The 23,038-nt window shown below is 39.6% G+C and overlaps 1 protein-coding gene across 1 annotated transcript in view; it reads left to right on the top strand.

Annotated features, from left to right (window-relative positions):
* LOC129769028 (cuticlin-4) overlaps positions 1–23,038 on the top strand; it is a 149,246-nt gene that overhangs the window by 68,544 nt on the left and 57,664 nt on the right. Inside the window, exon 4 of the mRNA XM_055771023.1 lies at positions 18,697–18,742. Within this exon, the coding sequence (XP_055626998.1) occupies positions 18,697–18,742 (46 nt within the window). The remainder of the gene's footprint in view (positions 1–18,696; positions 18,743–23,038) is intronic.

Raw genomic sequence — 23,038 nt, forward strand, 5'->3', positions numbered from 1 at the left:
CAAAGATGGTGTCACCATATAACCAAATTATCATTGTTGTGATACCTTTGCTTTACCACAACTGAAAATTCGACAGGCAGCGCGATTCCTCAAATCCAGGGGAGTCGGTTTAGAAGTATCATATTCGAGAATGTCGAAAAAAGTACGCCGGAACCTACATCTACAATTTTCATTCATTATGCTCATGGAACCCACTAATGGGTAGAAAACATGGTAAAAGAATGGTACTAAATAAATAAATGCTAAAGGCATCAAAACACAAATTATTTTATGTACTCACTATTTTTTAAAATCTAGGTGATCATTTTATGATCACACTTTTCTTTGCATTATTTATGTTAATCGAACACGTTAGAATATCCTCTGGATACTCTGGCTATCTATGGAAGCTCAGTGGTCTCAAGTTTACATTTTATTCGTAAACTGACTGTGACCTTATTTTTATAAGATGTTCCCGAAGCTATTCACACAACGAAAACCCTCCTTTCTTAATTCAATATATCGAAAGCAATCATAAAAATTACCAGCTTTGATTATGATCGTGGTTCGGCTGTGAAAGCGCTGTGAACGACGTCGATTATCTCACTTTCCTCGATCTTGAACCAGTCCCGCGTGGCAAATCGGACGAGAAACTAGGTCCCCCGGGAGTGGGTCGTGTGAGCTTTTTAAGCCACCGCCGCCACACAAAAGCGCATATCGCACTCGAGCTCCCCTCAATCAGTGGGAAGTGTGTTAAGTTGTTTATGTTTGTTCCAATCGAAAGCCACAACACATAGGAAGGATGAAAAAAAAAGATTCGTTCCGAATTAGGTTGGACAAGCAAAAGGGCGATAATTTGATATCGGGGGAAAGAATGTGGATGGTTTTAGAGACGGATGTATCGCGACCAAGCCGCAGTGGTGAAAAGGAGGAGGAGCCGCGCGGACAAATGATTATTCGCGGGTGAGAACTGTGTATGATGTGTATGCTCAAGTGTTCAACGGTTCAATTGAGAGCGCCGAAGTGAAAGCCCAGTCAATTAGCCGCTACCTCGGAGTGATTAATCTACAACGAGGTTATAGCACGGGAACGCGAGAAGTTCGTGGGTACAGTAAGCTACAGACAACGAGCAATTGACTTGATGAAGCAATTGAAATGCGTGTACATATGCTGGAAATGGTTTATTGGAGTGATGTGGCCTTGAACGAAATGGTTTCGAAAGTGAATCTTCGCAAGGTTTAAACGGAGTGTTTACTTTCTCCGAGCACTAATCGAGGTTGAGCAGAGATGATTAGTTACGGCGGGACAGAAGTAGTACATATCCAATGCTAAAACCAGTTCCATTTGGTCAACAGTTATTACCATCGATCTCCCCATATACTGCTCCAACTCAATGATTTAGCCCGCGGATAACCTTAGCGTCACGAAGTGCCCGGGTAACATTTCGAAATCGCCTTTTAGGTGATCAGCAAAGAATTACCTTCGCCGAGAGACCCGTAAAGTGCCCGACACCCCCTCAAATTTATTCTCCCCGCGCGTACATGTTCCGAATGGTAAATAGAAACCCGATTTGTGGGCAGCCGCGCGCATGCAACTTACTGTTCATTTTCGCGCAAACTTTTGAAGCCTGACTGCCCGAGAGTTGGTACTCGTGACTGGCCGTGTTAGATGTGACCGCCTTCCACCCAGTTGGCGTTAGTCTAAAAATGTTAAAACGAAGCGTGTCCCGAATGCATGGTTTCAATTTCAATTTAGCTTTATGGTTTGTTTTGGATGCCTTGGAACTCGTTTTGGAACGCTGGCAATTTGGAACGGCGCTTTGGCCGATACACATTTCTCCACAGCTGGATTCTTTTTATTTCATTAAGGGAAGATCTTCTTACTATTGGACACGGAGATTCGCAATGGAAATGAGAGAACGGGAAAATGAACACGCCAATCTGCAGCAGCAACCTGCAAGCCTATTTAAACTTGATTAGAACGATGGCCGGCACTTAATGCGATAATTCCACGCCGTTTAGGGGCATTTGCGCACAAGAGTGAACCTTCCCGGCGAAACGTTGCCCCGCGCGTTGCGTCGCGGGAAGTAGGAAACCTAACGGCATTTAATAGCAAGCGCGCCGTTCAAGAATTATCGCAGCAGGGAACTCCACAACCACATTCCCGGCAGCGAGAACCAATAAATAGGAAGGGAATACTTCTGGGTCAACGTGGTCAACTGTTCACGGGCATCTAACGGGAGTTGCATGTATTCCTGTCCAGGTTTCCAAAGCTCCTGTAGGCCATTCGTTGCAACAAAATTACAACGAGAATGTGGGAATTGCATGAACGGCGAAATACACGTTATTTTCCGCTCCCTGTTTTGGACTTCCCAGCTAGACCGTAAAAGGCTAGCCAAATGGGGAAAGGTCATAGAGGCAAAAAATGAATTAAAAAAAACCTCACTGCTATTCTGAACGGAGGCCCCCTTTTCAATGGCAAGGCTGGCAAGAAACAATCAACCAAGAGGTGTGAGGACGCGGGAACGAGTACCAATGATCGGTCGGGGGGGGCATAATGGAGGTTACATGACTCATCACAACAACCGACAACGGTTTAGAACTTTGTAACGAAGCGGGATTACGGATGGGAGGTTACGTCGTATAGCGGGGCATCAAGAACGCCTTTAAGGTCATTGGAAGCGAGTAACAGTGGTGTGTGATGCTCATGTATTGTGAGATTATGCAACAGCCCCATGTTATCGCGGTATTTGCATCGACGCACGCATGCGATGTTTAACCATTAGTGGAGTTGCGATATCACAAATGTGATTTGAGAAACGCAAACGGTGTCATTGTTAAATTTGTAAACAACATGTTTGTTGGCCAAGTCATGTTCGGCAAGGTGGCAGTATGAATGTTTCATTCAATTACAACAGACATAAAATTAGAAGATTTATCTAAAAAAATCTCTAGTACAAATTAGCCTCCCAAATATCCATTCGGCATCGTAATCCCACGAAGGTAATGATAAAAATGGTGTAAATAACTATTAATGTTACATCATTGTTGATATTTATCTAGACGGTTTTGCAAAACAATCTCTTTTGAGCCAGTATAATTTCATAACTGAAGACGACACCAATAAATAAATAGCGCGATACTTTTGAGACCACCAGCTGAACGCCAGACCAGGCCAGCTGAACGAACGCTAAGCGCGCTTCGTTTTGATGTATTTCGATTCGGCACAGGCTTAACCCCAGTCGTAAAAGGCAATTAATTAGAAGATAAACGCCGGGCAAACGCGATAAGCTTTTACGATGCCTTGGAGGAAGAGTAATTTGCTACTACACGGTTGCTCGATGATTGTTTTATCTGCTGTTCCGATAATTTTCGTTTTAATTATATTAAATTTTCTGATTGGTCAATACCGCCAAGGCATCAACAAAACTAGCATAGTTCGGTGCTGAAAAAATACTTAGCACTCCTTAAACTCCTAAAACATTACCGCTAAATACAAAAACAATTAGAAAATTCAATTTTCAAAAATACCTCATGCATATAAATTGTAGTTTTCGATCATTCGAAACAATAACAAATAATGCTAGCTGAGTGGTTAGCCAGTGGCTCTCTAAACCGAGTAATGGATATCATGCCGGGAGACTCGTTCTTGATTTCCGTTCTATCTGTTTGTCTTCCGTCTAAACAAAGATCTTCCAACCAGAGTTGCCAGAAGTAAATATTCATTTTCAAATGGCTCCCCAATATAATTTATTCTTTTCTAATGCAATTTCAGCATTACTCCACATATTTTAATCATGTCTATCATGGTCCATTCACCATAACCAATCATGTTCCATTCACCATAACCTATGGATTGGTTGAAATTAAAATGAAAATAAAACATATATAAGAAACTATTTTTAGAAATTCATAGCCTATTCTCTTTTTGAACCGCGAATTTTGCATTTTAGGAATGTAATAACTACAGTGGAATCCGTTTATAATGACATCGAAGACAAATTTTAAAAAAAATCATTGAGAATAAAATAATTTGGAAATTGAAATTAATTTTCCGCAAAAATATTTGGTGTACCGGTAACTTTCTTCTGTTTTACAACAGATGGAGTAACTTGATTATTATTCCAGTGAATCAAATTTCCGGACATTCGTTGGAAAGCACCTGTCATTGCGCGTCTTCTTCAGTATATGTCAAATAGTTGAAGCGTAAACAACATAGTTTTTTGCCACTTCGAATATGTCGACTTTCGTACCAACGAGAGTGTTTTTGCGGGGAGTGTTACTTCATAACTTCAATATGAAGAAAAAAGCTACGGAAAGTCATCGCATTCCGGTGGAAGTTTATGGTAATCATGCTCCAACTGAACGAACGTGTCAGACGTGGTTTGCACGGTTTAACACTTTGATCGCACCGTCACCCAGATGTGGGTGACACTTTTCTCGTTCAATTTGAATAGGATTTTTTTTATACTATACTTACCATATTTATTCAATTCATCAATATGGGTATCAAACGAAAGGGCTTGACTAGTAGAACATACTTATTTGTGAAAAATCACATTTCAAAAGTACTGTTGAAAATCAATATCTTTATGTCGTCTGTAGTAAGTACTTCTAACATATCGTCCAGGTCTTCACTCGCGTATAGTTTCTCAATATCCTAATCTGAACTCGATGAGATAATACTCGAAGCTGTTCTTCTAACGCTTCGCACTATTTCGTCGTTACTACTTTCCTCGCACTCAGATTTACTATTACGCCGTCCGGTGAACATTTTAAGGAAGAAAATGAAATAAGTAAACAAAACTTTTCAAGTTAAACGGTTTAATTGTGATTAAACATAATAATGTACTAAAAGCTAGAAAATAATTAAGCAACTAGCAGTTAACAGTTATCACACCTCTCCTTCATTAGTCTAGGGCATTGATAAGACTAAAATAAAATCGTGGGACATATGATGAAGTCGCTAATTGTGAATAATGGAAATCCAACGTGCCCCACGATTATATTTAAGTTTTATCAATGCCCTAGACTAATGAAGGAAAGGTGTGATAACTGCTAACTGCTACTTGCCTAATTATTTTTTAGCTTTTATTTTTTTTTCCAAAATATATATTTTTATCAAGGCTCATATGGCGTTAGCCTCACGGGGCCGGGAGTTCAATACTTTGACAATTTTTCTTATTATCTATGTTAGTAATATGTAACCGATTACTCGCGGTTGGCTCGAGGTTAGTATTACAAGTGTTTTCGTAATTCGGATGTTGCTGTCTCCAATGCTCTGTACGTGTGCCCGACACGGGATACTTCCTATTGGGATGCAGCTGACCCTTAATCAACAACGCCCCCCTAGTCTGTACCTCATATCTAGCGTGGTGCGTCTTTCTCGACTCGAGGAATCCAGGACAGAATGGTCACTAACCGGCGCAATCATCAGTTCATGTAGAGTTGTCATGAGCGGTACAACCTTTGGCTCTTGTTGAATGATGGACTGCACAACCTTTGGCCCGTGTATCTGTAAAGAGTGTGTGTATGTATTGCCACGACTAAGTAAAAGTTTATCGATTAGCTTTTAGTACATTATTATTTTTAATCACAATTAAACCGTTTAACTTAAAAAGTTTTTTTTACTTATTTTATTTTCTACTTTTAGTACATTATCTGTTTCATTAGAATATTTCTCTTCAATAAAACAATTGTACTGTATTCTATCAGTCAAAAAATTTCATTTGATACCGATATTGAGTGGATTGCAGAGAATACATAGTGTGTTCTCCAAGTCAAGTTCGTTCGTTTGATACACATTTCTCAATCAACCTTTTTTTGAGATGATATGGAATCAGCTATTTTGTAGCGGTGGCCAAATTGGATAAGCAGTTTTAAAATGACAGCAGATATAAAGGTATTTTATAAATTCGGTCAGTTCCTGTTGGTCAAATTTCTATTAATGTGGGACAACCCTACAGACATACAAACATACATATGAACAGTTCAAACTAAATAAAACCATTTAATAAAGTAATTTGCTATTTTGTGATTGCGACCATCTTGGATTTGGATTTTTCATGATCTACTGTGATCTACTATTCAAGCCCTTTCATTTGATACCCATATTAATAGGGTTTTGAGAAAATATGCAGCCCGCCATTTGATAGTGGCAGCCATCATAGATTTGCATTTTTCATAAATAACTGTGTTCTACTAGTCAAGCCCTTTCATTTGATACCCATATTGATGGGGTTTTGACATAATATGTAGTCCGCCATTTGGTAGTGGCAGCCATCTTGGATTTGCATTTTTCTTAAATAAACGTATTCTACTAGTCAAAACCTTTCAATTGATACCCATATTGATGGGTTTTTGAGAAAATATGCAGCCCGCCATTTGATAGTGGCAGCCATCATAGATTTACATTTTTCATAAATAACAGTGTTCTACTAGCCAAGCTCTTTCATTTGATACCCATAATAATAGGGTTTTGAGAAAATATGTAGTCCGCCATTTTGTAGTGGCAGCCATCTTGGATTTGCATTTTTCTTCAATAACCGTATTCTACTAGTCAAGCCCTTTCAATTAATACCCATATTGATGGGGTTTTGGATAACTCATATCGATGAGGTTATGAGAAAATATGTGATCCGCCATCTTGGATTTTCAAGACCATGAAATGTGCAGTTTTATAATGACTACAGAGATGGAGGTGTGTTTCAAATTTCAGACCAATCGGTCAACAGGAAGGGGGTCAAATTTCTATTAATGTGGGTCAGCGCTACAGACAAACATGTTTCAAACATACAAACATACAAACAGATTACAGGGCAAGCTAAATAAAACCGTTTAAAAAACACACGTGCGTCTAAGAAAAAAATGTTTTGGACCTATCCGAATTGTGCAATTATTATTCTCTTTCTCAGAAAAACAAATTTGCAACTTGATTCTTCTTTTAGCTTTTCATCTACCAAGCGCAAAGAACAATGAAATCGAATTACGTGAAAAGTCAGAGTTGCCGAATGTGATATAGTTTGTGATTGGTATTTTCCCACAAAAGTGGCATATGTTCTTGGTCTGATATATTCACAGAATCTTCGCAATCGATTGAACAGAAAATTCCATATTATCCAATAAAAATGCAGTTATTCATCGTCGTCGAATCTATATATAAATATAAAAATGGATTTCTGTCTGTCTGTCTGTCTGATTCTTTTGGACTCGGAAACTACTGAACCGATCAACATGAAAATTAGTGTGTAGGGGTTTTTGAGGCCGGGGAAGGTTTTCGTGAAAGTTTGAGACTCCTCCCCCTCTCTAAGGGTTATGGCCAATTATGTAATGAAATTACATAATCACAATCACACTACTGTCATCAATCCTGATTAAACATGGGACATCGTGGGATGTATGATGAAACTGTGGATAATTGAAATCTTACGAGCCCCGCGATTTTATTTCAGTCTTATCAATGCCCCAGATTAATGGAGGAAGGGGTGTGATAACTACTAACTAGTACTTGCCTAATTATTTTCTAGCTTTTAGTAAATTATCCGTATTATTATTATGTTTAACCACAATGAAACCGTTTTTTTCACTTATTTTATTTTCTAGTTTTTAGTATATTCTTGAATGCCGTTAACGTTGTGGAACTTTTGCCGTCTCAACGTATGCATTAACTAGCGTCATTTATTAATACTTCGTTGAGATTTTTTAAGCCAAATAATACGCCTTGAATGTATTCCGAGGGGCAACTTCTAGAATACGCGTGACCACAGTGCAAGTCGAAGGAAGTTTCTTTGACGAAAAATCCCCCGGCCAGAACGGGAATCGAACCCGAATACCCTGCATGATAATGTGAGACGCTAACCACTCGGCCACGGGTGCACAGTTTTTAGTATATTATCTGTATCATTAATATATTTCTTTATAATAAAGCCATTACAACTTCTTTTTAATTTTTATTTCTTACCTCATTTTCTTCGGAATATTTTCAAGATGTACTGTATTCTATTAGTCAAGTAATTTAATTTGATACTAATATTGAGAGGATTGCGAAAAATACATAGTCGAACATTTTGTGGTGGCGTGCTTTTTGAATTTATGTTGTTAATAATGTAGTGTGTTCTTAAAATCATTTATTGGCGGCGGCAAATTTGTATTTTTCAAGATCATGGAATACGCAGTTTTATAATGACAGCATAAATGAAGGAATGTTCCAAATTACAGATCAATCAATCAACAGGAACAAGGTCAATTTTCTAATGATTTGTGCCAACCCTACAAACACACAAACATACATACAAACAGGGCAAGCTGAATGAATCCATTTAAAAAGGTAATTGGTTATTTGAGGACTGCGGCCATCTTGGATTTGGATTTTTCATGATCTATTGTGAGCACTCCCATTTGATATCCATATTGATGAGGTATTAAGAAATATATGTATAGACATTTTGTGGTGGGGGCCATTTTGGATTTTCATGTTTCGTAAATAACTGTGTTCCATTAGTCAATCCCTTTCATTCGATACTCATATTGGTGGGGTTCTGAGAAAATATGTAATCCACCATTTTGTAGCGGCCGCCATCTTGGATTTTCAAGATAATGGAATACGCAGTTCTATAATGACGTGTGTGTTTCATATTTCAGATCAATCGGTCAACAGGAAGGGGGTCAAATTTGTATTAATTTGGGACAACCCTGCAGACAAAGTGACAAACGTACATATACACGGGTGATGCTAAATAAAATCGTTTCAAAAATGCTTCCATTTTGGTTGACCTTTTTCATATAAAGCACTTTTTCAAAATAAAAAATTTTTTTTACATTTTTTTTTTTATCTCATTTATTTATTTATTAGGCTCATTAGCATTTTAGCTGTAACAGAGCCGGGTTTTAATCGTGTACATGTACATATGTTTATGTTTCTATAAATTATAATTACACAGTAGTTAGTAGTAGCCATTTAGGCGTTAAGTATTCTGTTTCATTACATTATGGTAAATCACACAGTAGTAGCCATTTAGGCGTAAGGGTATTCTTTCTGTTCTTCCATTGTTCAGCAGACCGGAGAGCGAAGACAGTTGATATTGATCATTGTTGAGTTATATATAAAACAGCAGCCCGATGTGTCTTGCAGAGCAGAGCATTGTATGGATGAATCGATCTCATTTCGACCGTGGATCGATTTCCATCGCTGATGATGGTTGCGTGGACGTAGTTATTCTATAACAACACAAAGATGGTCAATTGAGGGCCCTGAGTTTGAACTCACGATCGATCGCTTGGTAAGCGAACGCGTAACCAAGTGGCTACGAAGACCCCCTTTTTTTCTTTTTTTTTTTTGGCAGACTTATCTCACTTCTTAACTAGGCGAACCTAGCCAGAACTTTCACCTGCCCCCGGGCTTCTGAATGCCGAAGGGGGACTAGGCTCTGCGGAATGCACGTATCTGCATGCTCGTACTGTTTCAGTCCTGACCGAGAAATTGTCGGACAATCGCGCAGGTGCTAAGGATGACCGACTTTTGGATGCCGGCCAATTCCTTCTCCATATTCAACACCTTTAGCGCTTCCAGAAGTGTCTTCGGGACAATTCCAGTTCCAGAGAGAACGACTGGAACAATTCTTGGGACCTCCCTTAGCCCCCACAGTTCCTTGAGCTCCACGGCCAATGGTCGGTACTTGCAGATTTTGCGACCGTGGGTCTCCTCCAGATTCTGGTTCAGTGGAATAGCGACATCGATGATGGTGACTTTGCGGTCGCTCTTGTCGTAAACCATTATATCTGGCCGGTTGTGGTGGATCGAGAGGTCGGTCAGAACAGTGCGATCCCAGTACAGCTTGAAACGGTCATTTTCCAGGACAGGTGCAGGCAGGTACCGGTAGTTTGGTACGTTGTCTTCCAGTAGAGCACATTGGAGCGCCAGTTGTCGATGAACAATACGGGCCACGATGTTGTGGCGCTCGGTGTAGGCTGCGTTGGCCAAAACGGGACAGCCTCCCATAATGTGCTCTATGTTTTCACCTGGTTGATGGCACATCCGGCAAATGTCATCAACGTCTTGATGCCAGACGTACCGCCTGCAGTTTCTCGTCGGCATTATCCTGTCCTGGATGGCTATCATGTCGGCTTCTACTACTGAAGAGAGTTCACCACGCGTTAGCCACAGATTAGATGCGGCCTTGTCGACGTGTGGCCGATCCAGTTGATGGGGGTGGGCACCATGCACTGCCTTCTGCTTCCAAGCTGCAATCTTCTCCTCCACTGTCTGCAGATTACAGTTGAGTTGGTACTCCGCTTGCGCCAAGTGCAGAGCGCTGTATCCTCTGTCGGCGGCGCAGACAGCCCGGTATAGCGCGTTTTGGTTGGCGCGTTCTGCGAAGTACTCGCGCAGTTGTCGTACCTGGGCAACACACAGTGCAGATATGTCGACTATTCCAAGTCCCCCTTCTTTGCGTGGCAGTGAAACTCTCTCCAGTGCCGATTGAGGATGGTGCATTCCGGCCTCTTTAAATGCTTTCCTCATCCTCCTCTCAAGGTCCTCTAGGTCAGTTTTGCTCCATTTGACTACACCAAAACTGAAGGTCAGCAGGGGAACCGCGAATGTGTTGATCGCGCGTACCTTGTTCCCCGCGTTGAGGAAAGTCCTCAGGACACAGTTCACTCGACTCAAGAACTTGTCTCGCAGCTCCGTCTTGATGTCGGAGTGGCGAATCCCGGTGAGCTGTCGGAATCCAAGATATTTATAGGATTCGCCACGAACCATGTCTCTTATGAACTCGCCGTCATAGACCTCGTAACCTCCGGATTCGGTAAGCTGCCCTTTCAGCAGATGGACACAGCGGCACTTGTCAAGGCCGAACTCCATGCAGATGTCCCTGCTTATGTCTTCGACAACCCGGATAGCTACACCTAGACGCTGACGTGAATCAGCGTAGACCTTGAGATCATCCATGTAGAAGGTATGGGTCACTTCTTCGTGGGCGCCGTCGCCATACCTTATTTTATAGCCATGACCGTTTCTATTGAGCGTCCTACTGAGGGGGTTCAGTGCCAGACAAAACCAAAGCGGGCTGAAAGAGTCGGCTTGGAATATCCCCCTCTTTATCTGCAGCGTTCTAGACTGCAACACATTTTCCCCATCACTGAGGTGCAGAGACGTACTCCACTGCCTCATCGCATGCTGCAGGAACCTAACGACGACGGGATCAATTTTGTAGAGCTCCAATACCCGGACGAGAAACGAGTGAGGTATGGAGTCATAAGCCTTCCTGTAATCGATGTAGGCCATACTTAGGTTCCGCTGGTTATATACCGCCTGGCCGACTATGGCTGCGTCGATGATGGCCTGGTCTTTGCAGCCATGCGTATTTTCCCTGCATCCTTTCTGCTCTTCTGCGATGATGTGATGCTGTTCGCAGTGAGCAGAAACTTTGGCGGTAATTATGCTGCTCAGTATTTTGTACAGACTCGATAGGCACGTTATCGGTCTGTACTTTGATGGGTTCAATGTGTTGCTGTCCTTCGGGAGGAGGAAGGTGACGCCACGGGTGGCGAATTCAGGAAGGTTGTGTGGGTCACGTAGCACCTTGTTGAAGCACTCAGCTATCTTTGGATGTGCGACGGTCAGCTTCTTGTGCCAAAACTTCTGGACACCATCGGGGCCCGGTGCTGCCCAGTTCTTCAGGTACCGCGAGGCTTCGCGGACATCGTTCTCTCCGACGATGATAGCTGGCATCTCTCCAATTTCACCACAACTCTCCTCCTCCCGTCTTAACCACATTTGCCCGTCGCGATGTTCTACTGGGGTCTCCCAAATACCAGCCCAGAAGTTCGTCACATCGCTAATATCTGGCAAACCTTCGCGGTAGTCGGGCTTCTCGTCGCTAATGTGGTCGTAGAACGCTTTCTCGTTATCTCTGAACATCCGATTTTGTTCCTGGCGCTTTGCAGAGTCAGAGTAACGTTTCAGCCGTTTTGTAAGGACGCTCAATTGCTGTACCAGTGTGTCGAGTTTTTCCGTCAGCTGGTGAGCTCCCAGCTGGCGAAGTTCAGTAGGCCGCACGATCACAGCAACTTGGCGACATAATTTCACCGATCTGCTGCCTCTTTTGTACGCCATCAGTCTTCCAATTGCGGCGCGCTTGTTTAGGATCCGTTGCTCCAATCTCCTTCGCCATGGAGGCTCACGCCTTTCACGGAGATGTTGGAGCAGTCCGCCTCTTGGCCTAATACGGTATCCTAAACTTTTGGCGGTCGCCACAGCAGCACAGTAAACTTTCAGTTGCAGCTCCTCCATGTTCTCAGCATCAACCAAGTGCAGCGGAAGAACGTGCTCGTTCATGAGCTTTACTGCACTTGTCAGCCTGCGGGAATGCTGCAACTTCGGGATCCTGGGGCGCGACAAAGGGTCCGTGTCGCGGAACTGTGAGATCGCCTCGTCGTAATGGAAGACCAGATCGCGTAGTAGTTGTTGATCTGGCTGTGGATCTTCCGGCTCAGGGGGTTGTTGTACTGTGGCCTCCACTGGTGCTGATTCGCGTGCCCCACTCGCGAATGAATTGCTCAGCCGTACTGAACTTCGTCTCGACACATCGCTTGCTCTGCTTGTTCTGGAGCTTAGTTCTCTCTGCACCTGCTGCTTGATCTCGTCGACTTGCGTTTGGGAGAGCATATTGTTGCGTACAATCGCTCTACGCCTCGCCTTCATCGCGTTTTGGTCAAGCCTCCCGACGAACTCTGGATACGCTTCCTCGAACATTGCGAGTATTCGAGGGCGACCGCTCATGTCCGTCTCCAAAGCAGTGCAGATGTAATAGGCGCGGATCACGAATTCGTTCATTTCGTGTGTCCACATGATCCGTCGCCTAGTAGTACCCACAAGTGTGGACGACTGTCGTCTGACAGTCGCAACACGCCTCGTCTCGTAGGCGCAGCGTTTCGTTGGTGATGTCGATGGCTGCTGTTTCCGTGTGGCGGTAGCTCTTCGGGTTGAACCCGGCTGGTGGCCCGCTCTTGCACATCGCCCTCCAGCCGCTGGCCGCTCGCTCTTACGCCCGTTCCAGGACCAGCTCCAGTTCGGGGACCCTCCTCGGGTGATCGCATTCGTAGTATTCGTCTTGACCTTAGCTCCATTGTCTGGGTGTATCTCCTTTGCCCGGGAGACAGCGGGTTGGCAAGGCCTCCATGACCCGGGAGGCCTTCCCCGGGAGAGATATAGCGCTCTGACTCGCTCGCACCCCCTCACTTAGCCACTTTCGACACCCGTTCTCGGAGCCAAGACCAGGTGTGTGTTTCCAGTTCACGCCCGATCTAAAAATGTCGTCATATGATCTTCGTGGAGGCGTGAGATAGGAACATTTGAGACCAACAGGTAGGCTCCTACCCTAGTGTTGATCCCCATTTGAGAACCAAATGTTTATATTGCTTTGATGTGTTGAAAATAAGTTTCTTTACCATAGTTAAAAATGGGAAAGAAAATGCTTTTGAGAAAAATGTTAATTTTTATGTAATTCTTAAGTGATTTGTTGAGAGCCATTGACAAAAAGAACCTTCAGATGACTATTGAGCATACCAGAATAAAAAAGTTCAAAGTTAAATTGTATAATACCTCTAAATATTCATGATTATTTTATGTAATATGTTTGATCAATTTCACCCCGGTGAACAATTTGCCCCCGGATGACAGTAATAACAAAACGTGTTTAACCAAAAATTTTGACAACCTATTCACATTTTTTTAAAAGATTAAAATTACTTTTCGTTACACTCTTTAGATGCACAGCACTATGATACATGTGTCTTCTTCTTCTTCTTCTTCTTCAATGGCACTAACGTTCCTAGTGGAACTTCGCCGTCTCAACGTAGTATTACTTGCGTCAATTTATAAAAAAGAGTTGAAATTTATGTTTCTTAAATCGAGTTATAGAGTGAAAGTGCATAAAACTTTCACATATTTTAGAAGACAGTCTAGACAAATTTTTGATAAATAAAGTGTGCAAAGATGCTTTCTTAGCCAATGTATTCATTTACAAAGATTCAATGAACTCTGGGAGGATGCTACCAATTCATTAGACTGGTAGGCACAGAATCCCTCTTTTAGTTTGTAGCTACAGGGATTGTATGTTTTCTCATAATTGTTCACACTTTGGGAAAGCTTCCTCAGTCATTCAGTCCTTAGTAAACGTTTTCCAAAACCGACTCAAAAACTTCCGATACGACCAGTTGCTAGCCAGCTAAAGCAGAAAAAAATGCTTTTGCTTCTCATCAAAAAGTTTGACAGTTCCAACAATGCACAATGGTCCAGGAGATGCATTTAAGTGGAAATTAGCATTTAGAGCTTGACAGTTATTCTCTAGACAAAAACTGTCTTAGACAATGTTCTTACATATGATAGAGCGATCATTTTTATGTCATCAAAAATAGGGTGACCAAAATTGTCGATGAAATAAAAAATATAACTTTCTTGTCTTTAGAGATAGAAGTAAACATAGTTCGACAATGTTGAGTTACAATTATTTGAGACATCTTTGTAGAACAAAGTTTTTCTCTATCTCTTAAAATAATCGATATAGCGCCTTTTTACTATTTTACGTTAGGGTCACCATGAAAAAGACTATTTTCTCGTTCTAACTTTTATATTTCCAATTCTACATGCAAACTATCTTCGAAAGACTTTCAGAGCTTACTAATACAAACATTTTTCGATGCAGAACTTGTCGATATCTCAATTTCACTCAAAGTTATTGATATTTCTTCCCAAAAAATACGCTCTCTTCAATTGTTTATCATTCTTTCTGGGGCAAACATAAACAAAGTTTATTGGCGGCATTTGAAAGAGCGTATTTCACTCTACATGATGTGTGATTTTCAAAACCATGTTATTTTTCGTGTTTGAGTAAATTAAAATTGAAATCACGAGTTTTTGGGTAAAAAACCATCAATTACTTTAAGTAGGATTAAGATATAGACACGTTCTGCATCGCAAAATGTTGTTATCGATAAGCTCTAAAAGTCGTACGAAGACACTTTTGATGTAGAATTTGAAATATAAAAGTTAAAGCAGATAAAACACGTTTTTTTATGGTCACCCTAATGCCACTCAGAAAAAAGCGCTTAATCGATTATTTTAAGAGATAGAGAAAAACTTTGTTCTACAAAGTTCTTTAAAATAACTGGGGCTACATATTGTTGAACTATGTTTACCTCTATCTTTAAAGATAAGAAAGTTAGATTTTTCATTTCATCGACAATTTTGGTAGCATAGCATAAAAATGAGCGCTCTATCATATGTAACATCTTTGTCTAAGACAGTTTTCGTCTAAACAATAAATATCTCCCACAAAGTTGTTTTTAGCGCTTTCTGTCTGAGTTGCATTAGGGTAACTATGAAAAAACGGTTTTTTTTAACTGTAACTTCTATATTTAAAATTCTACATCAAGATGGCCTTCGTACGACTTTTAGAGCTTATAAATACCAACATTTTGCGATGCAGAACATATCAATATCTCAATCCTGCTCAAAGTTATTGATGGGTTTTCATCCAAAAACTCATGATTTCAATTCGTATTCACTCGAACACAAAAAATAACATAGTTTTGAAAATCACATATTATGTGAGATCTGTTCTTTCAAATGCCGTCAACAAACATGTTTTATGTTTGCCCCAGAAAGAAATACAAGTAAAGTGGAGATATTGACAAGTTCTGCATCGAAATATGTTTGTATTAGTAAGCTCTAAATGTCTTTCGAAGACAATTTGCGTGTAAAATTTCAAATATAAAAGTTAGAGCAAAAAACAGTTTTTTTCATGGTGACCCTAACGTAACATAGAAAAAAGGCGCTATATCTTCAAGAGATACAGAAAAACTTTGTTTTACAACGATGTCTCAAATAATTGTAACTACAACATTGTCGAACTATGTTTACCTCTATCTATAAAGATAAGAAAGTTGTTTTTTTTTTATTTCATCGACAACCCTATTTTTGACTACACAAAAACGAGCGCTCTATCATGAGTAACAACTTTGTCTAAGACAGTTTTTGTCTAGAGAATAACTGTCAAGCTCTAAATGCTAATTTCCACATAAATGCATCTCATGGACCATTGTGCAATGGCTTACCAATACAGGTCGGACTCGATTATATACAGACTCTCTTATATACAATTTTGGACTCGACTATATACAGTTTGAAAAAAAAATCACCTTTCAAATATGAATTGTTTCAAGAAAAAATGTAACCTTTGAAAGTTGCTGTTATTTGTACAGTGTGGTAAAAATCGTGATTTTTGAAGATTTTGCTTTTTGACGTAGAACTACGTCTTTCATTAAGGGTGCCAAATCAGAGAACAGGTCACATTTTTATGAAATAAAGTTAACGGTAATAACTATTTTTGCCGCGAACGGATTTTGGCGATTTACATACCAATCGAATCGGAAATTACCTAAGATTTGTTTGATATGCTATACATTAGTATCCCATAGTCGGTATATGGTTTAAATTGATGAAAATTGGAAGCATTTCCATTTCCTCATACATTTGTTCTGTCCATTTGTGTGCTTTCAAGAACAGACAGAGCGATCAAACTGGTAGAATGGTTAATTCAAAATTTTCGTAGTATCATAAAATAATATTCGCAGTTATAAACAAGCGGCTTGAAATCAACTACAGCGTAGTTCTACGTCAACAATGCGGTCGTGTCTTGGACACAACCTCCTATAATTTTTTTTTCTGTATTATAATGACTTTTGACACTTTTTGGCTGGTTCGTCACTTTTACTTCCATTTTTCGGTAGAATGTGGGGAGTGAGAATTGAACTCGTGACTTTCGGCGTGAGAGAAGATTTTGCTTGAATTTTCACCAGCAATTGTTTATATCGATATTACAGCGAAATTAAGAAAGATAGCAGTTGGGAGTCAAAGAACAAATTGTAAAGTGGTTTGAAAACATTAATTTGATAGAAACAATCAAGTTCAATATCAATTTTTGAGATAAAATTAATAATCACACATTAAAAATTATAAGCTTTGAAATTTTCGCTTCCAAAACAGTTATTTAAATCCACTAATTAAGATGTTCCACTACCATATCCTGTACTAAATTTTCTCATCTTCCAAATGAAGGCAGCAGAATTAACTCACGTAACGTACTTTTTAGCGTAGTGTTGAAAACACTTCGTCGACATAAACGACAAGCTTGCTTATAATACCGCACTATGAATGCCTAAACTGCATGCACAATGTCTCGTAGCTTCATACATTGGAAAAGTTCCAAAAAATACTCAAGTTTCCTAGTATTCGATGATATCGAGTCATATGTATATTGCTCACTCAAATTCATAATAAATCTCATATCACCTGGAAGTTGATAAAATCGTGTGATAAGCTTTCAGTATCCCCTGCCATAGAAATAAAACACAAATTTCTGCATAACTCGAGAACTAATCAAGCAAATGGAATCAAATTTGGCATATGGAGGTTTTAGGGTGCAATAAATGTGTTTATGGTGGTTTGACACTCCTTTCCTCTCTCTCTAAAGAGGGGGGGAGGGTGCGAAAAAGCTTGAGAATTAATAAAACTAATGAAATCAAACTTAACATATAGAGGTTTTAGGGATCGATAAACGTTTCTATGGTAGTTCAACACTCATCCCCTCCCTCTAAAGGGGGGCTCTCATACAAACTAATCAAAACTAATCAAGCAAATGGAGCCAAATTTGGGATGTGAGGGTTTTTGGGTACGAAAAATGTTTTTATGATGGTATGACACCCCTTTCTCCTCTGGAAAGGAGAGGGAATACCATAAAAATAAAGCACATATGTCAACCAAACATATTCCAACCAAACATGACAACTGAAAATTTTCGGAAAACTTTGAAGGAAAGTGGGAAATTTCAATTCGCGTGATAAAACGCACTCCTATATCGTCTTCTATCTATATAAATATAAATGGATCGCCGATTGTGTTGATAAGAGCAAAACCCGAGAAAGAAATTGTCCAATTTAGGGCTGTCTTCATTCTATCATATTTTAAGTATCAAACATTTATTCCATTCAACGGAGAAACATTATATTTGCAAGTGGATGAAAAATCTTGAACGAGAATTGTGTCTGAACAAAAATTTGATATTATAATGTCGAATTTTGGTAGAAATACTGAAATGTTATAGCAAAAAATAATTTTAAAGGGTAGATTAGAAGATCAATCAATGAACAGTTCTGCGACTGGACCCATGCTCGTGCGCTTAGTAGGAAAACGTGGATGTGGAGAACAAATTTTGGGAGCGACGAAGTTTGCCTGGTTATAAATTAATCCTTCAGTCACGATTGTGCTCCAATAGCATTATTATTACCAATTAATGAACCTTGCATTTTATCTTCTGTTACACTCAAAATTCACGAACGTTTGGATAGGTGAATGCCAGCTGCGTTGCACATCGAACACCGTGGGTGCCAACATTCACCCATTCGAGCTGGTGGCGTGTAGCCTTCGTACATTGACCGACACCTTCTTTCCAATTAGTAATCCGAAGGTAACCAATCGCTGCTCCAACTGAGGGTGCCAATGAACGTTATGGAAAAATATATATATACAATAACAACCCATGATAACTAATTTGTTGTTATTGCGTGATCCTGTGTTTGAACTAACTAAAGCATTTACGAGTTTTGATGAGATGCCATTGTGCTAATCATTTTTTCCTCTTCCTTTCCCCCATTGCAGACAATAACCACTTTCACACGATGCGCTCAGATTCCTCCCGTAAAACGTAAGTATGGCTATCGATATGGAAAGGTGTTCGTGGAATGTTACTCGACGTTGCAAGGAACTATTTTCTTCGCTTTGGTCTGATATAACCCATTACGATGGTCAGCGGTTCGATGACCGTCGGCTAACACGGATTAAAAATGCCATCGTACGCGATTCATAGTCTATCCTCGAACTTAACTCGCCGAATAGAGCGCAAGTAACCAGGAAGAATCCCGCTATTAATTGCGACACCGCTACAAGTTCAAATATAATCACCATATGTGGCACATGGGCCGCTTTCATCTTTGGCGCATTGACTTTTATTTGGCAAATAACCAATGATTCTTCTGTGCGGCAACTCCAACGCGTTCGTTCCCAATGACCGGGCGTGATTCGTTACAGCGCCGGATTTTAATTTAGTACCCAGCAGTGTAGGATCAACAGGCCGCGCTCAACTTCGCAAAAAAAAAGGCCGACGCCCACCACGGTGAGGTAACACTATTGATGCGTGCCGTGCCATGAGATGAGCATCTCGAGAATGCGCTGAAACTGGAGGCAGCCAAGCCGCCCGGTCATTCCGCTGAGCACTCTGGGTTTGCGTCCAACTGTCCAACAAAAGGTGAAGCAACGCGCGATGACTGTGGTAATTCGATATCCGTGTAGAGCGTTCGTTGAACTTAAAGGCTGCTGGAACGTGATTGGAGCGGTGCAGCTTTGTACTCAGTGTGTGGTTCTACGTAGCAAGGGACTGTGAAGGATGCTGATGTCTATTTCCTATGGCAAACATACATCTCATCGAGCACAAAGTTCTGTGAAGCATTACCAGTAACAAAAACTAACAGAAGAGGAAAAGCTGACGAAGATTTGTTTTTGGGATGTTGGGAAAGTAATATCGTGCAAATAAGTATTAGCTACTTTACGTAGTGAATCATAGTTTAAAACCACACTTTTTCGATACTGTGTATGCGGAATATCAGTTAACAAAGCGCCAGTGCCAAAACTGATATGTAAACATTTTGTTGATAAAGTTGAGGATAGTCAAACCACCTAAAAGGCCAGTTCCAACAGATGGAAGCAAATGAAGGCATTGATAAAATGATCAAATTCCATTCCGAGATGAAGTTGTAATACACTATAAGTAAATCGTCTTATCTTTTCACCAATAAAAACGACTTACTTTACGAACATCCATGGAAAAAAGCAAGTAGGTTCTTTTCTAAAATGAAACCATATACAAAAAGATAATGGAATTAGATATCTGACCGAATATTTTGTATACTTTTGATAATAAATTGAAACGACTTCATACACCATATTTTAGTAATAGTTAGGTTGTCTGATTGTCTTCCAATAAAAATACACGGTGGAGGTTTTTGAATGCAATAAATGATTCTATGGTGGTAAGACACTCCTCCCCCCTCTCTAAGGGAAGGCTACCATACAAATGAAGCATAAATTTCTGCATAATTCAAGATCTAATCAAGCAAATAAAGCCAAATTTAGCATATGAAGGTTTTTGGAGGCAAGAAACGTTTATATGGTAAATAGACACTCCATCCCTCTCTTTAAAGACCAAACAGAACCAAATTTGGCATGTTGAGGTTTTAGGAGGAATACATGTTTCTAAGGTGGTTTGACACTCCTACCCCGCTCTACAGGGGGAGGGGGGTCTGAAGAACTTGATAACTAATCAAGCAAATGGAATCAAACTTGGTATATAGAGATTTTAGAGATCGATAAAGGTTTCTATGGTGGTTCGACACTCCTCCCCCCTTTCTAAGGGGAGGATGCCATATAAATGAAACACAAATTTCGGCATAACTCGAGAATTAATCAAGCAAATCGAGCCAACTTTGTCATGTGGAGGTTTTAGGGGCACGATACATTTCTACGGTGATTAGATACCCCTTTCCATCTTTCTAAATGGGGGGCTGCCATACAAATGAAACACAACCTTCTGCATAACTCGAGAACTGATCAAGCAAATGGAGCCAAATTTGGGATGTGAGGGTTTTTATGTATGAGAAATTTGTAATTTGTAAATTGGTATGATACCCCTCACTTCTCTGGAATGGAGAGGAGGTCCCATAAAGATAATACACATAATTCAACCACACATATTCCAACCAAACATGACAGTTGAAAATTTTCGGAAAACTCTGAAGGAAAATGGGAAAGTTCGGAAAATTCAAGTCCCATATGTTCTACAATTACATATTGACAAGCGCGAAATTGATATTCGTTCGAAAATGGATATGGATTTTAATGTGATAAAATGCACTCCTATATCGTCTTCTGTCTATATACAGCCATTCCATGCCAAACCGATATAGTGGTTCTCAGATTTTTGTCAAAAGTGGTAGTTTTGTTCTTTATCGCAAATTATGAGACCCGTATTTTTTTATTTTTTTGTTAGGGTGACCATATCCATTTTAGGGTGGTCTAAAAAACAATTTTTTCGCATTTTTGCCAAAAATGACTTTTTTCAAAAATTTTAACTTCTAGACGATTCAGATGATCGATGTACCAAATCAATGGTCACCTGGTCTTTTCTGAAAAAATACTATACCTGCAGAAATTTTGAATTCGGCTCTCGTTATTATTGACTGTATTCGTTTTTCATTGTTTTCATAATCTCGGGACCAAAGGCGCTATAGTTTTTTTTAATATTTTTTCTGCAAAGCTGAGGATTTTTCACATAACATATCTTGAAACAGGGAGGCATTTTTTTCGTTTTTGAGTTATGATTTTTCAAAATTATCCGATGGTCCAAAAAATCATTCTCCCTTTTTTTTTTCCTAAAAATGACTTTCTTCAAGAATTTATTACTTTTGAACTACTGGACCGATTTAAATGTTGAACGAAAACTGAAAACATGTTAACTTTGAAAAATCATAACTTAAAAACGAAAAATAACACCTCTCTGGTATTCGGATATATTATGTGAAAGCTTTCAGCTTTCAGAAAAAAATATAAAAAACATGACGCCCTTGGTCCCGAAACGATATAAGCTATAAAAAACAAATATAATCAATAATTACGAAAACAAAATCCATTTCTATTCAGAGTGTAATATTTTTTCAAACAAGACTAGCTCATTGGCTTCAATTTGATATGTCGATCATCTGAATCGGTCAGTAGATCAATAGTTATGATTTTTTGCAGTGGAAAAATTGTGAAAAAATGTTTTTTGGACCATCGGCTAACTTAAAATCATAACTCAAAAACTAAATAAAAAAACGCTTCTCTGGTTTCGAGATATGTTGTGTGAAAAATCCTCAGCTTTCCAGAAAAAATATAAAAAACTATAGCGCTTTTGGTCCCGAGACTATGAAAACAATAAAAAAAGAATACAATCACTAATTACGAGAGCAAAATTCAAATGTTCTGCAGGTATAGTATTTTTTTTCAAAAAAGACCAGGTGGTTGGCTTTAGTTTGAATATCATCTGAATCGGTCTAGTAGTTCGAAAGTTCAAAAAAATGCAAAAAAATGGTTTTTTGGACCACCCTAAAATGTAAATGGTCATCCTAACAAAAAAAAAATAAAAAAATAAGGGTCTCATAATTTGCGATAAAGAACAAAACTATCACTTTTGACGAAAATCTGAGAACCACTATATCGGTTTGGCATGGAATGGCTGTATAAATAAAAATGGATCGCCGAATGTGTTGATAAGGGCAAAACTTTAGAGAGGAATTATAGTCCGATTTAGGGCTGTCTTTATTCTGTCATATTTTCTGTATCAAACATTCATTTCTGTAGTAACATGTTATTTGCAAGTGGTTGAAAAATCTTGAACGAGAATTGTGTCTGAAAATAATCTGATATTATAATGACGAGTTTTGGTAGAAGTACTAGGAATTTTATAGTAAAAGGTAATTTTGTTTTTCAATCAATGAACAATTCTGCGATTGGACCCATGAACAGCGCTTAGTAAGAAAACGTGGATGTGATAACGAAAAATAAATTTTGGGCGGGACGAAGTTTGCCGTGTCACCAAGTTCGTTATAAAAAATTTGGCGTTTTAATAAAATATTGACGGTTCAATTGGTAGGATTAAGATTCTAATAGATAATACATAACTGACCTAATCTTGCTCATAGCGATTAAAATTTGTTTCTGACCTTGGAAGGGTTCTTAAACGGCATGTAATCGCTTGTTTGCAAAGAAAGAACAATTTCTCTTCAGTGATGGTCTCTAAACATGTGATTCACAACAATGACTCACAGCATCTCCATGGGAAAACGATCTATCAAAAAAGCTCTGATATTGTTTAAACCTCGTATATTTGTTCCTTTTCGAAAAATGTTAG

Source organism: Toxorhynchites rutilus, chromosome 2, assembly GCF_029784135.1.
Source record: "Toxorhynchites rutilus septentrionalis strain SRP chromosome 2, ASM2978413v1, whole genome shotgun sequence".
NCBI classification, from domain to species: Eukaryota; Metazoa; Arthropoda; class Insecta; order Diptera; family Culicidae; genus Toxorhynchites; species Toxorhynchites rutilus.